At 45.1% G+C, this 13,975-nt stretch overlaps 1 protein-coding gene across 2 annotated transcripts in view; it reads right to left on the reverse strand.

The window, feature by feature from the left end:
• The window catches only part of LOC135898573 (kinesin-like protein KIF17), a 75,316-nt gene that overhangs the window by 41,527 nt on the left and 19,814 nt on the right, over positions 1-13,975 (reverse strand). For both annotated transcript variants that reach the window (XM_070534604.1, XM_065427619.1), the window contains exons 5-7: positions 10,089-10,180; positions 5,769-5,888; positions 2,946-3,092 (exon numbers count right to left, since the gene is read on the reverse strand). In XM_070534604.1, the coding sequence (XP_070390705.1) occupies positions 2,946-3,092; positions 5,769-5,888; positions 10,089-10,180 (359 nt within the window). The remainder of the gene's footprint in view (positions 1-2,945; positions 3,093-5,768; positions 5,889-10,088; positions 10,181-13,975) is intronic.

The raw sequence follows: 13,975 nt of genomic DNA on the forward strand, positions 1-13,975 counted from the left end.
TAGCTCCCGTCTCCTGCAATCCGGCTTCAGCGCGTGGCCTACGTGATGCCCGCGGCAGTCAGTCTGGTTGAAGCGCAGTACAAGAGATGGAACGAGTGTTGCGCTGTTCACGCCGCCTGCCGGCGGGGTTGCTTGGGTGCAAAGAGAAGGCTCTTCCTCTTTGGCTTGGAGTTGGCGAGTGGCGCGGACATTCCGCATGTGCGCCGATCCATGCTTCTGTGAGACCGTCTCACGAAGCCTCATTGGAACATGCCACCGTTTGTGTGACCGTACGGGCGAATGACCAGGCGTTGGTGTCCAGCATGGGGCGAACATATTCGCTCGCTATTCGGTCACAGTGAGTTGGACTTCCGCGATTTGTCGCGCGCCCATCGGCATGTTTTGTGGATAGCAACTCGGCTAGCAGGCATTGATCTATGAAAGGTGCAATAAATGCCCTTGTGATTGATTGCACTACTGTGTTGTCATTCCTTTGTCCCAATAGCACGGGTGAGAACACCACGCTCTAGAGGCCTGCATCGCCTGGGTGCGAGACCGTGGTGTGCCTTGCACATGTCAAATTGCTTGTTGCAAAATGCTTATGCCTAAATGCTTATGCCTTATCTTGTTGCAAGATAAGGTATAAATGGACGCATCGTGGAAACAAACTAGCATGTATGGATGCGCGGTGCGCCACCATCACCACACTTGTATGGCAAATCACCCGTAAACATGCCCAGCCACGTGTCCATTACAGTACCAGCAATATGCAGTTTAAACAACCAATAATCATACGTGGGCACCGAGCCAGGTGGACTGTTGTTGGGTTTCAGAACCAACTACCTGTTGGAACCAATCGTTCTCGCTCCCCGACTGCCCTAAAAAGTCAGCGCTCCGACGCCTCGTGGTTGGGACATCCCTTTGTTCTCGGCCCTTCCCCTCCAGCCCCTACGTTGGTGATGGCCGACACCACACCCACGCTGTAAGTTTTGAAAGTGGCTTTCAGCTTGCAGAACATCCAAGTCCATCTTCCCTCGTGTGTAACCATGGAAGGACGAATAAAACGCGTTCAGCGCGAACCCACAAATCGCACTGCAATGAGTCTTGCATGCGCTGCTGCAACGGTGTTTTCACACAGTGCAGATGGGGCGTGCAGTGCTTTTGTTAATTTCAAACATGTAAATATCCGTCCTAGTGGATGTCGAGGTCTGATTCGGTGTGGCTGCTCCCAGAATCATAAAATGCCGTTTGCAGAAAGCCCCTGTCCACAAGAAGACGAACCCGGCAGCACAACATCTCCAATTTCACATTCCATGCTTTGCGCCACTCAGTGAAAAGATGGAGTGTCATCCACACTTTCTTGTAGAAAGCGGATTAGACCGGGAGGCCTTCCATGTTGTTGAAGTAGAGTGGTGATATGCTCTTGTCAAAAATGAATGGCTGCAGCTTACACAAGCCATCCATATGCGCAGTAAACAAAACTGAGAGCACCCTCAATTTTCTTCTATGGCATGTACTGTGCTTCACATTTAATCTCTTGTTTAACAGCATCTGCCAAAACAGTGCTCTTGTAAATTTGTCGGCATTAAATATCTCCGACGATGTGAGAAGTGATTGCGCCTCCATTAGAAGAAGCGCACTTGCAGGGGCGTGGCACAGTGTTCGATATATACAGTCAAGCCTCGATATATCGAACACGGATATAACAAATTATTGCATATATCGAACACTTTCTATAACACCTTGAAAATCGCATGCATTTTTTGTTTCTTTATTTCGAACGGGGTCGGGCGTAAAATGGATATATCGAACTCTGCCATCCCAGACCACGTGCGCTCTGCGGACAGGCGGCAAGCTTTCCCGCAACGCCCTCGAAAATAGCGATGGCGCGATGGCCGTTCCCAACTGCTACGCACTATAGCAGCACACATCGGAAGCACCGAGGGCGCCATTTGAATGTAGCGGGGTAAGCATGCAGCGGCTTGGCTAGTTTGACATCAACGACACATTGCATCTGCCGCACTGACTCCTCCTCAGTGCTGCACTCTGTGCTCGGTGCCGCCCTCCGCGCCTGCCATGCCTCGCGAGGAATGACAGTTTGCGTCTACAAAGATGCGCGACAGAGCGCGCTCATTGGGCTCACTCACAGACGCCCTTAGCAGACACCACTTCATACTTTGTTATTGACAGTGTTTCAAAATGCCTAGGTTGACGGACATGGAGATTGCAGTGGAAGTAGCGGCCAAACTTGACGACGCTGCCGAGGTTAATCCCGCAAGCATTGATGATGTTCAGCCTCGAACTTCAACTGGGGCTGTAGCTGCTTTGGCCCTTCTTCACCGCTACTGCGGTGCAATAGAAGGCACCGGCCTATCGCCTGTGGATCGTTTAGACGATGTTGAGGACGCCGTAGTTAAGCATGCGGCTGCCAATAAGAAGCAGGCTACACTACTGCAGTACTTTCAGCCAAAGCAATAAATACTTTGTGGGAAGCTTCAAATGAGTATTTACTGCGCTACGATTGGGGCACAGTCGAGGATCGTTGTTCAGAGGAACTTTGCGTGGCTCACGAAGTCGGCACAGCCTAGGCCAATGGCACGTGGCGCAACCAAACGCACGCTCCAAACAACGATCCCCGATCGCACCCCCTTGGTTCATTGACTGATTTGTACAAGTTTCTGACGCATTTTTTTTACTGGATTTTATATATTGAATTCTGGCTATAACAAACTATTTCGCGATCACCGTGCTGTTCTATATATCGAGGTTCGACTGTAGTATCAAATATATAGCGGCAAACGGGAGTTCGATGTACGCATAGCACGTCGCTACACTTTTGCTTGGTATATTTAAGAGGATTTTACAACTATTTAATATACTTCGACAACAATTTGATGTATGTGAGTTTGATATATCTGGGATCGATTCTAGATCAAAAGGTCATGGATGTTCAGAACTGACATTACCTTTGTTGGCCTTGTTAATTGCAGGCTTCATTTTGATCTGCCGAGCCCTGTCAGCATAGCGCAGGGTGTTTATAGTTTCTGGGATGTTGCAGATAGCTGGACTTATGCAGGCAATCATCACCGTAAAGCTTCCACCATTCAGCGAATCTGCAATGAAGGCACAGCAATAATGTTCAGGCTTAAAGAGGTCCTGAAACAATTTTTGTCAAACCTAATATTACCACCTAGATATAGAGAGTCTCTCATAGAAATGCTTTTCCGCAAGAACTTTATGTGAGTGCACTATATAAAGGAACTGCTAGTGTTAAACATTACTCTCCTCTCAAGCTGCAGTATTCCCTCTCAACTTGTAATCTCTGCAGCCGTGACTATGTCCAACCCCCTTGTGAGCAAAGTCGTTCGGTGACAGGAGTGTTGCCTGCTTTCACTTTATCTTAATTGAACACGTTCCCACGTCTCTTTCTGACGCAGTTTTCCTTGTTGCTGTATGTGGTGATGAAATTTACATGCAGCACTTACGTCTTCTACAACATGTAGCCATTGCAGTTTGTTCCTACATACTGCATCTGCAGTAGGTTATCACGAGTGCTTGGCTGGCACTATTCATATTTCTGCCACCAGAAAAAAAGACATAGCTGCACCAATGTTTGTGTGAGATAACCCTATGTGTCCCATTGGCAGCTGTCACCGCTTTCCCACCCCTCTTTACCCCATGCAGCCTCACAAGTCTATCACAGTGCCCAGCTTTTTGAGGTATACACAAGAATGCATGTGCTGCACGTGAACACTGCAGCAGACAAGTCATATTGTCAGGCAGCAGTGCGTCATTGGTTTGAAGAAAAGTCTACACTTGTTGCATTTGTGCTTGCATTTTTTACAGGTATGCAAATGGCCATATACTTACACTATTAAATATAAGCTTAATGGAGTGGCATGGTTAAGGTGTTCTCGATGATGTCTCAGGGGAAGCCAATCGGACTGTTCATCCAAGTGACATCACTTACCCATTTTATGTAGAATGGGCAGAGGTGATTGTAAACACAGAAAGCAGCGCCACTTCAATCTGTGGTGGTGCAGATGTTTAATACTACCTAATAATAAACTGCAAGGTTCACGCAGAGCACTTAAATTTGGTTGTTTGTGATTTCCAGTACCAACCCTGCCGACTCAATACCATTTGTACATAACCACCAAAATAATTTCAGAGTCCTTTCAAGGCAGAACCAACCGAAAGTGACAATATAATTGAATTGAATAGAATTTATTGACAGGAAAATGACAATATTAAATTGTACTTGAAGATACGGACAGGACAAAAAAATGCAGGGGCACAACACAAGGACTACAATGCATGGTGGTCAACATGCTCACTTGATGTTTGCTTTGTGCACTGTGTTTGAGTGTTTCACAGGCACAACCGTACACTTGTCACTGCATTCTCCTTCATTACATAGAAGCTGTTAAGGGTTAACTGGGTATGTGCTAACAGTTTTCCACTGTACCTGTTTCAAGTGGAACAAACAGGCCACTTGTTCGAGAAAATAACTGAAAGGTACACGCAGCTGACAATGGCACTGTTTAAAATTTCCAACCAACTGCCTGCGATACAATAGCCGGCATCAACTTTGTAGTCGTTAGACGTAACAGTGTTCAGTGTGGCTATTGCTAATTCTGCCTTGTTTTTGTTTTTAGTCCTTTCTCTTCTCATGCCAATTAAGACTGGTGCATGGTGATACATTCAGAAAGAAATTTAGGATATGTTGTAGCAATGATGCCATTGCCACTGAAGTTTAAAATCAATGAGTGCTTAAAATCAAAAAGTGGCATTCAGTCATACCTTCCTCCACAAATAAGCAGCCATTTTTCCTTAAAGGAACAACTAAAGGTTGATATTAAGTCAATGTGGACTGTTGAAATACCATCCCAGAAACCTCGAAACGCTTGTTTCATGCAAACAAGAGACTTATTTTAAGAGAAAATGCATTCTAAAACATCAGCGTACCTCTAGCGCAATTCAAATTGCCCACCCTCCGATCGAGGAGTGGTGACGTCATGGTCTCATAGTGATGTTGCTCCGTCAGTGGGTAAAACGGCACCCGCATACGGCGCTATGGCTTTTCTGCGCAAAACGCAAATTCTAGAGCATTGCTTTATCACTTTAACTTGACTTCATAGTAACCTTTAGTGTCCCTTTAAACAAACCAAAATGACTGTCTACAAGTTAATGCTTGCCTGTGTTTTTACTATGGCTTGTAGAAGGCCATCGCCCATGGTAACTATCTCACTCAAGGCAAACTAACTATTTCATGACAGAGGGGAAGGTACCAACATTCAGAACTCTCCTGGTCTCCCTCCAAAGGACTGACCAAGCCTAATGCTGCTTACCTTTGGTGATCTGACAATAAACAATGTATTCAGAATGGTAGAACCGAAAGCTAATTTACATGCAGATTTCTTTTCAGATGTGACATTTACAGGTGACCAGTAAGTAAGATCACTGGCATTGCCTTACCAATTCAGTGGCACAAATTTATTGCATTTTTTCATCTCTGTTTTCCCTAAGCTAAACATAAGTTTTGGCTGAACTGATTAACTATTATGCAATTCAATGCACTTTCATAAGTTAAAGAAGAAAGGAAGGAAGAAGTGGTGATCTTGGCACTTAATGCACAAGTTTTTTTTTGTGATGACACCACTTAAATATAACCCAAAAAGATAAACTATCACTTCAAACAAACTAGTTCATTTTTTCCAGTCGTGTACCACAATTTCATGCAGCTGTTTACACGCATTCTGGAAAGGCTGTCAACAGCTGATGCTTACCTCTCAGGAGCCGCGTGAGTGAAGAGTCCCTGTAAGAAATAAATTGTGGCTTTCCATTGTGAGAGCACAGAGAGTTGATCACATTGCCAAGAGCCAGAAGGCCAAGGTTGATGGAGACACCTGCAAATACAGATAGTAGGGTGTCTACCAAGTTGACTTTTCCGAATTCCCTGAGTTTTCCAGGTTTTCCCTGAGTGATGCAGAACTATATTTTATGTCAAGACGGGCTGAAACCATGTTGCCCAATGCTGTCACTCCCTAGTAAGCATGTGAAAAAATTTTTTTTAAAAAGAAAATGAGTTGATCCAGTTTAATACTAAAGAGTAGTGTTTATATTATTCAAAAAGAGAATTGAAGGGAGGGGTTAGTAAAATCCACAGCAAATAAAATGTCTTCGAAAAAAATTGCAAATAGAGTTGAACATTCTCAAATATGAATAAAAAGGACATGCATAAAGAAGGAAATATTTTCGAATATAAGCTATTTCTACCAACTGTTAGCAAGGTCAGTGGTATGAGGCCCGAACTTTGTCACAATTGAGATTCTCTCTGAACAGCTTGTAAGTCAACCTCAACTGTCCTGACATACTTTCAGCCGGTGCACAATGCCTCAGTGTTGTGTTTCACCGCTTTAAAGAGTTTATTTTAGTTTGGATGGGGGACACCTGCATCTCGGCATCAGCCAACACCTTGTTTTTTGAGCTCAAGCTCCATCAAAACGGCGGCAGCACGCTTCCTTTCCCGTTCATTCCTCAACACATAGGTCCTTCCTGTTCTCGTTCTCCTTCCGCCGCTTGTTTGACCCACGGACCATTTGAAGCATCTTTTTGGTCAGTTGTACAGTCAACATCCGATTTTTCGAACTCCCTAGGGGCCGAGAAAACATCAGAAAAATCGGCCAGTTGGAAAAGAATGCATGTCTTACTGCCCTTAAGGACTCAACCCGTCACAGCCACATTCGAAAAAGCTCTGAAGGCCTGTCAGTATGCGTATTAGTTATATCAGTGCTCGGACTGTGACAGTAGATACCAGCGTGTGTATAATTTGTGGGGGTTCTACTTTGCGTGTGGCTAGGGCTGAAGGCGAGCTCCGGATCTAGCCCCACGCAGTCGCTCCGTGGTACTCCCAACCCGTAGCGCGGGAATCGCGGCTACGCCGGGTTCGGACGAATAAGGCAACCAGCGGCGTCAACTGTAAGAACGTTTATTGCTACCGGCAATAAAGAACACTGGCAGAGGGATGTCCTCTCTGTAATAGTAATAAATAGGCTGGCCTCGTTGACCGGGATAGTCAGGCAACGTGGTTCACTCACGGGTAGCGGTAGGTACTGCAGTCCGACAGGTTAGGGGTCCGGCCTCAGAGAGAGAGCGTCTCCCTCGGTCGCGCTGTTTTGTACCTTTTTACCTGGGTGAGAGGAATGTCCTCCTCGCCCGTCAGCTACCTGCCCGTGAGTCGCGGAGGAAGGGCGCGCGCACGTCGCGAGAGCGAGGGAGAATCGGGAGAGGGCATAGTGCGCCTCTCCCCTGTCTATGCCGGCTCTCGACGAGACGGCGCGGGGGAAGATGGGCGCGTGTGCTCCCCACAAATTAAGGAGCATATACTGTGTCCCGTGGCAACAGCCCCTTCACATGCTTCTTATGCTTCACCGCAATACTTTTGCGTATGCTTCACGAAGTAACATTTCTGTACAGAGGCGAAACTGACTTTCGGGAACCGGCATTATGCAACAGACCGTTTTTTTCCCGAGCTTCGAAGCCAATCGTGAGGACCACAAATGCAGAGTCGGTGCCATTGCTGACAGCGGCTACTTCGTTCAATAAAGGACACTGCACCCAATAGGAAGAAGCTTAATAGCGAACATCGAAGCAGCTAGGCCTAGCGTTGCCGCACAATTTGCGTGCGAGAGCGCCGGTTCGAGGCGGCGAGGTAATCAAATGAGCCGCGGTGGTGGCTTTGATTATTGCCGTTTCAGACTGGCGGTCCCGGAAGAAAACTCGGGAAAATCGGACGGCGAAGGGTTCTTGCGTCCGAAATTTCAGACATTCTGATACATTGACTCTATGGGGTACGTGGTGGTACTGTGAAGCCATCCAAAAAGTCGGTCGTTCACTGTACACTGGCAACTCGTCCAGCCGAGGATGGGGCATCAAAGATGATTTGTTACGATTCCTGTCTGTTACTCGAGTCAGCATTACTGCGACTTTCGTTCCCTTTCAATTAAATTGCGGCTAATTTTCCCTGATAGAAGCACAAACTCCCTGAGTTTTCCCTGAGTTCTTCCAGACTACTCAATATCCCTGAGAATTCCCAGTTTTCCCAGCTGGTAGACACCCTGAGAAAGGCATCTTGTGAAAAATTTTAACTGTAATGCAAGCAGACTAATAAGCTGACCAGTTTGGTTACCACATTGTCAGACCAAGCAACTATTGTTAACCCTTTGAGGCACTGTGTGCACAATTAATTGTGTGCACGCCATAGTGGTAAATCAAAAGCAAAAACAATGATAACAATGGTATTTAAAATATGTCACATACATCTTGAAACACTTCTGATTGATCTTATATGGCGAGTTTGAGTAATAAGTGCCAACTGTTTTATTAAAACTAGTTCAAAGGTATATTTGTTCTTGATACGAGTATGTTGCGTGTAATGGGTTCGCTTGTCTCATTGTCTTTGTTTTTTTCTGAATGGTTTGCACCAGGAATATTTTCAAAATTTTAAAGAATACAGTCACACTATCTAGTAAAGTTTCATGTCTTATTTTCCGCCAATCGTTATCATCAGGCCAGCTTCCCTCAGACTGGAAAATTGGAAAAGTGATACCAGTACACAAAAGTGGCAGCGAGTATTCCTCAGAAAACTATGTATCTTCCATTATCATTGACAAGTATATGCTGCAAGATGCTTCAACATATCATTGCATCTCACATATATCATCATCTGGAATCAAATAATTTTTTTTTTTATTAACCAACATGGGTTTAGGAAAGGCTTGACATGCGAGACGCAGTTACTAGAATTTACTACAGACTTGCATTTTAACATGAACCATAGCCTTTAAACAGACAGCATTTTTCTCGACTTCTCCAATTCCTTTGACCGTGCAGCTCACTGCCGCTTAATTTCCAAATTATCCGGTCTCAAATTAGGCTACTTAACGCTCTCCTGGATTCGTAACTTTCTAACAAATCGTCGTCAATTTACAGTCGTTAATGATTTTACGTTACCCCTTGCATATGTCAGTTCCGGTGTACTGCAGGGCAGCGTACTAGGACTCTTGCTTTTTCTTATTTACATTGATCTGCCCAATAACATCTCATCCTGCATGCATATTTTTGCAGATGATTGTATATTATGTTGACCAATTCGCCGACTTGATGATCATTTCATTCTTCAAGAGGACCTTCATCTTGTTACCAAATGGTGTGAAGAGTGGCAAACGAAACTTAACTTACCTAAATGCAAAGTAACGACATTCACGCGAAAAACTCCCAATCATAGCTTTTCCTATTATATAAATAAAAATCTAGTATCTCAGGCATCAGTATATAAATATCTAGGCATTAATCTTGCACTGAGCCTTTCCTGGGCCTTTTCACATCACAACCATATACGCAAGCGCTGCCAAATCTCTTGGGTATATTCGTCGCAACTTGCGTAACTGCCCGTCTAACATCCGTAAATTAGCATTCCTGTCATTTGTACGCCCCCAGCTTGACTTCAAGTCCCCTGTATGGTCTCCGTACCATGAATACTTCATCGCATGTTAGAAGCCATCCAAAACCGAGCTGTTTAATTAATTTCCCACAATTACAACTACCAGTCAAGCATTACTGAAATAAAACTCTAGCTTTCCTTGCAATCACTAAGTAGCCGACATGACATAGTTGCTGCATCAGAAGCCTGTCATAGTGGTTGCCTTCCATCTTTGCATGCTGACCAGAAATGTGAGAGAACAGAACAAATTGCTTCCAGCACCATGTGACGAGTCCCGCCCAAGCTGGTACATCTGCTAATTGTGTACTTTATACATGGCACACTGGGTCATATACAGCTTTGTGTAAAATTTCACAGCCACTGTGATCGAGACTGAAGCTGCTATGAGGCTGCATGCCAGGGCTCCAGTAAAACTTGTTGCTTAGTAGGTTTAAAGGAACAATTGTCATTGCCCTCTGGAGCCTCAGGATTGCTGAAGAAATGCCAGCACAAGACTCGAGTGGTGGCCTTGAAGCTTTTAAATGAGACTGTCATGTGTGGACTTCCCCCAGCAAAGAAGAGAAAGCTGCATGCTTAAGTTTAAGTTTTGCTCTCCAGCTGGCACCTTCTTTCCTCCGGTCTCCAATGCTGTGCGTCCTCTTGACAGCTTCAGAGCCAGCCAGATCAACAAGCTGCAGCTTTGATGTGTACATTGCCCTGCACAAGAGAAGAACAATGCAGACAAGCCTTACCCTCCAGAGATTAGTGAAAGCTTAAGTGAAATACAAGTCTCACAGCTAGGTGTAATGCAATGCATCAGTTGCATTGTCAGCAGCAGCATCAGGCTCAAGAGAGTGCTGTAGAGACACTACTTTGCAGTCAAGCTCATACATGGAATTGAATTGAATTTTGGGGTTTTACGTGCCAAAACCACGATTTGATTATCAGGCATGCCGTAGCAGGGGACACTGGATTAATTTTGACCACCAAGGCACCTTTAACATGCCACCAATGCATGAGATACGGGCGTTTTTGCATTTCGCCTCCATTGAAATGCGGCCGCGGCGACCGGGATTTGATCCCGCGACCTCATGCTTAGCAGCACAAGACCATAGCCACTTAGGTAGGATAGGTAAAAACTCATCGATAGAGACTTTGTTACAACAAACTTCACCAAATCAAGGTTCCATAATTTTAGCAGTGCAAATATTGCATGTTCCCATAAAAATGCTGTTGGCTAACATTCCTTGAGTAAGCATCTGTAAATTAATCTTGAATAGAAATTCAGGCACTATATTTTCACAGCTGGCTCAATTTGTGTAGTTATAAACAAAAGAGCACTGCGTTGTGAGCTAGAGAAAAATGCAAGAATTTCATTAAATCAAGGTTTTTAAGTGTACAATCCTGATTTTAAAGATATTTGCCACACAAGAATTTCGAAAACATGCTACTAATCTTTAAAGTGTAGCCTGTTGGTTATAGGTGCAACACATATTGGGGAGCCAGGTTTAAACTTCTGAATATTTCTTGCTTTCAAGGTCACAGTTTGGTTTGTACTACAGACTAGCAGAACTAGTACAGCCATTTTCTTATAAGGCCTCTGACAACACACTTTTTTAAAACAGTGAGCACAGTTTCATAGAATTCAGCTGAGCCCCACATCAGGACCAAGAGGTGATATGAGGCAGGCATGAGGCAAGCATGCTCACTCTGAACTGAGAATCTACTGCAACCCTGGGATTCGACACATGGCAAGCAACACCTGATGTGGGAAATTTAATCAGTCACCTATCGGATAGTTGACCTATTAAAATCATTTCACTTTTTCTTACTTTCTAACACTGTTTACTTCAGAGAATACATAACTAAGCCCGAGCTAACCTTGTCATGAGCACACTGTTAGTAACCCCTTGAAACTTCTTCCCATCCATTAAGTGAGCCTTACACGGTCATTCAAAAGTACTGTGCCATTATATAGTAGCTTTTCACAGGAACCTGTACAGGGCTCAAATTGATGCTGAAAGGAAAGAAGTTGAAGCAAACAACATGCGCCACAACCCCAACAAATAGATTATAGAAAAAAAAGCAGATAAACAAATCAGGAGTCTTTCTGTGTACTTAAGCACAAGTTATCTCCTGGAGGTGGTATGGTGTCAAAGACAAGGTGGGGAGAGGACCCAGTGGCATCAATTTGGTATGGACATCCTCTCCATGTATCGTGGTGCATTTCACAGCAGGCTCCTCGCCAAGGCTCCCTCTGACAACAGCTTCTTGTGCTTTGGGGGCAACCTCATTCCCAATGTATTAGAACTCAAGTGGCCTCATCATGTGCCATGGTGGCTTAAGTAGGGCAAAAGAATAGACTGGTGAGCTAGTTGGTACTGCACATATTGAGGTGCACAAGAGAGCACATAAAACAACAGACGGGGACAAAGACACAGCGCTACTAACAACTGAGTTTTTATTGGACATGGTTAACACATATATACCACGGTACAGCAGGAAGAAAAAGCAATTGTCACAGCACAGATTACTTTTCGGCATAATCATCCACGACAGGCCACTATCACGATAGGAATAATCATTCTTTTTTTGATAACGAAAGAGATGGGGAACTTAGAGCCAATGCTTCTAATAATTTCGAACGCCTCGATAATCTCTAGAGTCACTTGATCCGGGTTTCTGGATACTACTTGTTTTGTCAAACAAGCATTTATAGCTACAACGCAAGAAGTGTGTGGTGTAAGAGTTGGAGTCGGGCATGTAATAAGAAGTAGCTCGCCCATGCCATCGTCCAACTCATCCATGCTAAGGACGTTGTTGAAGGGAGGAGCTTGTTCTCATCCAGAACGAAGGGTACAGGATTTATTTACAATATCTACATGAAGGGTGGAGAATGTTACATTTCATCAGCCTAGCATGACTGAAAAACGAAGCAGAATGATGAGTCGAAAACGGCTGCTTAAATCCTCTTTTTCCTCTCTGCCGTCCAAGCTTCGTCCAGTCTGAGCGTTCAAAGTCATCGACACCAGACCAAATTTGACCCACCGTCAAAAGCAGGTTGCCTTTGAGGGCGAGGGTTCACTCTTTTGTATAATGGTTTCCAGCAAGTACAGACGTGAGCACAAGTAAGTAGAAATGAACAGGACAATGTTGTCCAGCATGTTCACCATGCACCAACTGGCCCAGCAAACTACTCTACTAAACTCTTCTGTACTCTTGTTTCACTGAACACACCGAGCAGAGAAGGACCTCGAAGACGAGGGTTGTCACGCTTGACTCATGTTGGCGTGTCTTCATTCCTGAGATGAACCCGCAGTTAGCTGCCGTGTCTATGAAACGACTGACGATTAGTGGGCGCCGTGAGAAAGCGTCGTAAAACACCCTTTTCCAGGAGTTCTCTTGCTCCAATTACACCATGAAGGCGACAGCGAACCAACTAACAATACTCGGTCTGCCAAATGTGGCTAGCCTTTTTGGTGCCGTGGGGCTGTCTGAAGGAGGCACATTGTTGTCTTCATGAAGCAATTCGTTGCAGCGGGCTGGGAGAGGTCTGATGGTCACTACCGCCGCAGGGCGATCATAACAGTGGCTAGATGACCAATCTTTACCAGATTGCTAAAATTGTTCGAATGTTCCCATAAGTGATCATTGAGGCATCTTCCCGTCTGTCCAATATATTCCTTCCTGCAGTCTAAAGGAATACGGTAGACCACTCCTACCATGCATGAAACCAACTGGAAAAGAAAATGTCGCCATTACCAGTTGGCAGAAATGACATACTATACAGATTGTAAAGATCCAGCACCTGGGTCTTCTGCTTCCCTTGCCTGTATACTGTTTCCATGTATCAGCAAATATGTCCCACATGTCTGCTAGCCACAGAGTTAGTATACTTGTTAGTTGCTTCGTACACTATGCCAACGCCGTTACACGCTTGCGATGTTCCTTCAATGCGAAGTATTCTCAGAGTCCAACTGCTATTCTTGATCTGGTTGTCATCGTCCCACAGCAGAGCCTTGATGCGTTCTGCCTCCACTCGAAGGAGAGCGCACTGGGGTGGCCAAGCTAAAGGCACGGATATAGTACGGCTTAATGTGGACACGACCCATGCATGGTGAAGTTGCACTGCATTGGTGGAAATTAGACGCTCTAGAGTCTAGTGTGGCTGACGCAGGAATAGAACATGTCCTATCGCATGCCTGAGCCACTGGAACAGGGTGCAATGTGCGCTAGCTTGGCTGAACAGCAGCATGCTGGCCTACATACAGTTCGGGTTCACTGAAGCGAGCGTGTGCACCTTAGACAAACAAAGAAGCGCTCGCTCTCCGTGCACTTGTGCGCTTGCGCTGTGGCAACAACTGATCGCCACACTGCTGCAAATCACGTCAGCAGCACAGGGTAAAATTTTAGTTATCTTAGTATCTGTGGCATGATGAATCTGACTTCACCGACCACTGCCTAGCACGCTGTAAATGTCGGACTCGTCAACCGATCAGACAACTACCGCCA

Source organism: Dermacentor albipictus, chromosome 2, assembly GCF_038994185.2.
Source record: "Dermacentor albipictus isolate Rhodes 1998 colony chromosome 2, USDA_Dalb.pri_finalv2, whole genome shotgun sequence".
NCBI lineage: Eukaryota > Metazoa > Arthropoda > Arachnida > Ixodida > Ixodidae > Dermacentor > Dermacentor albipictus.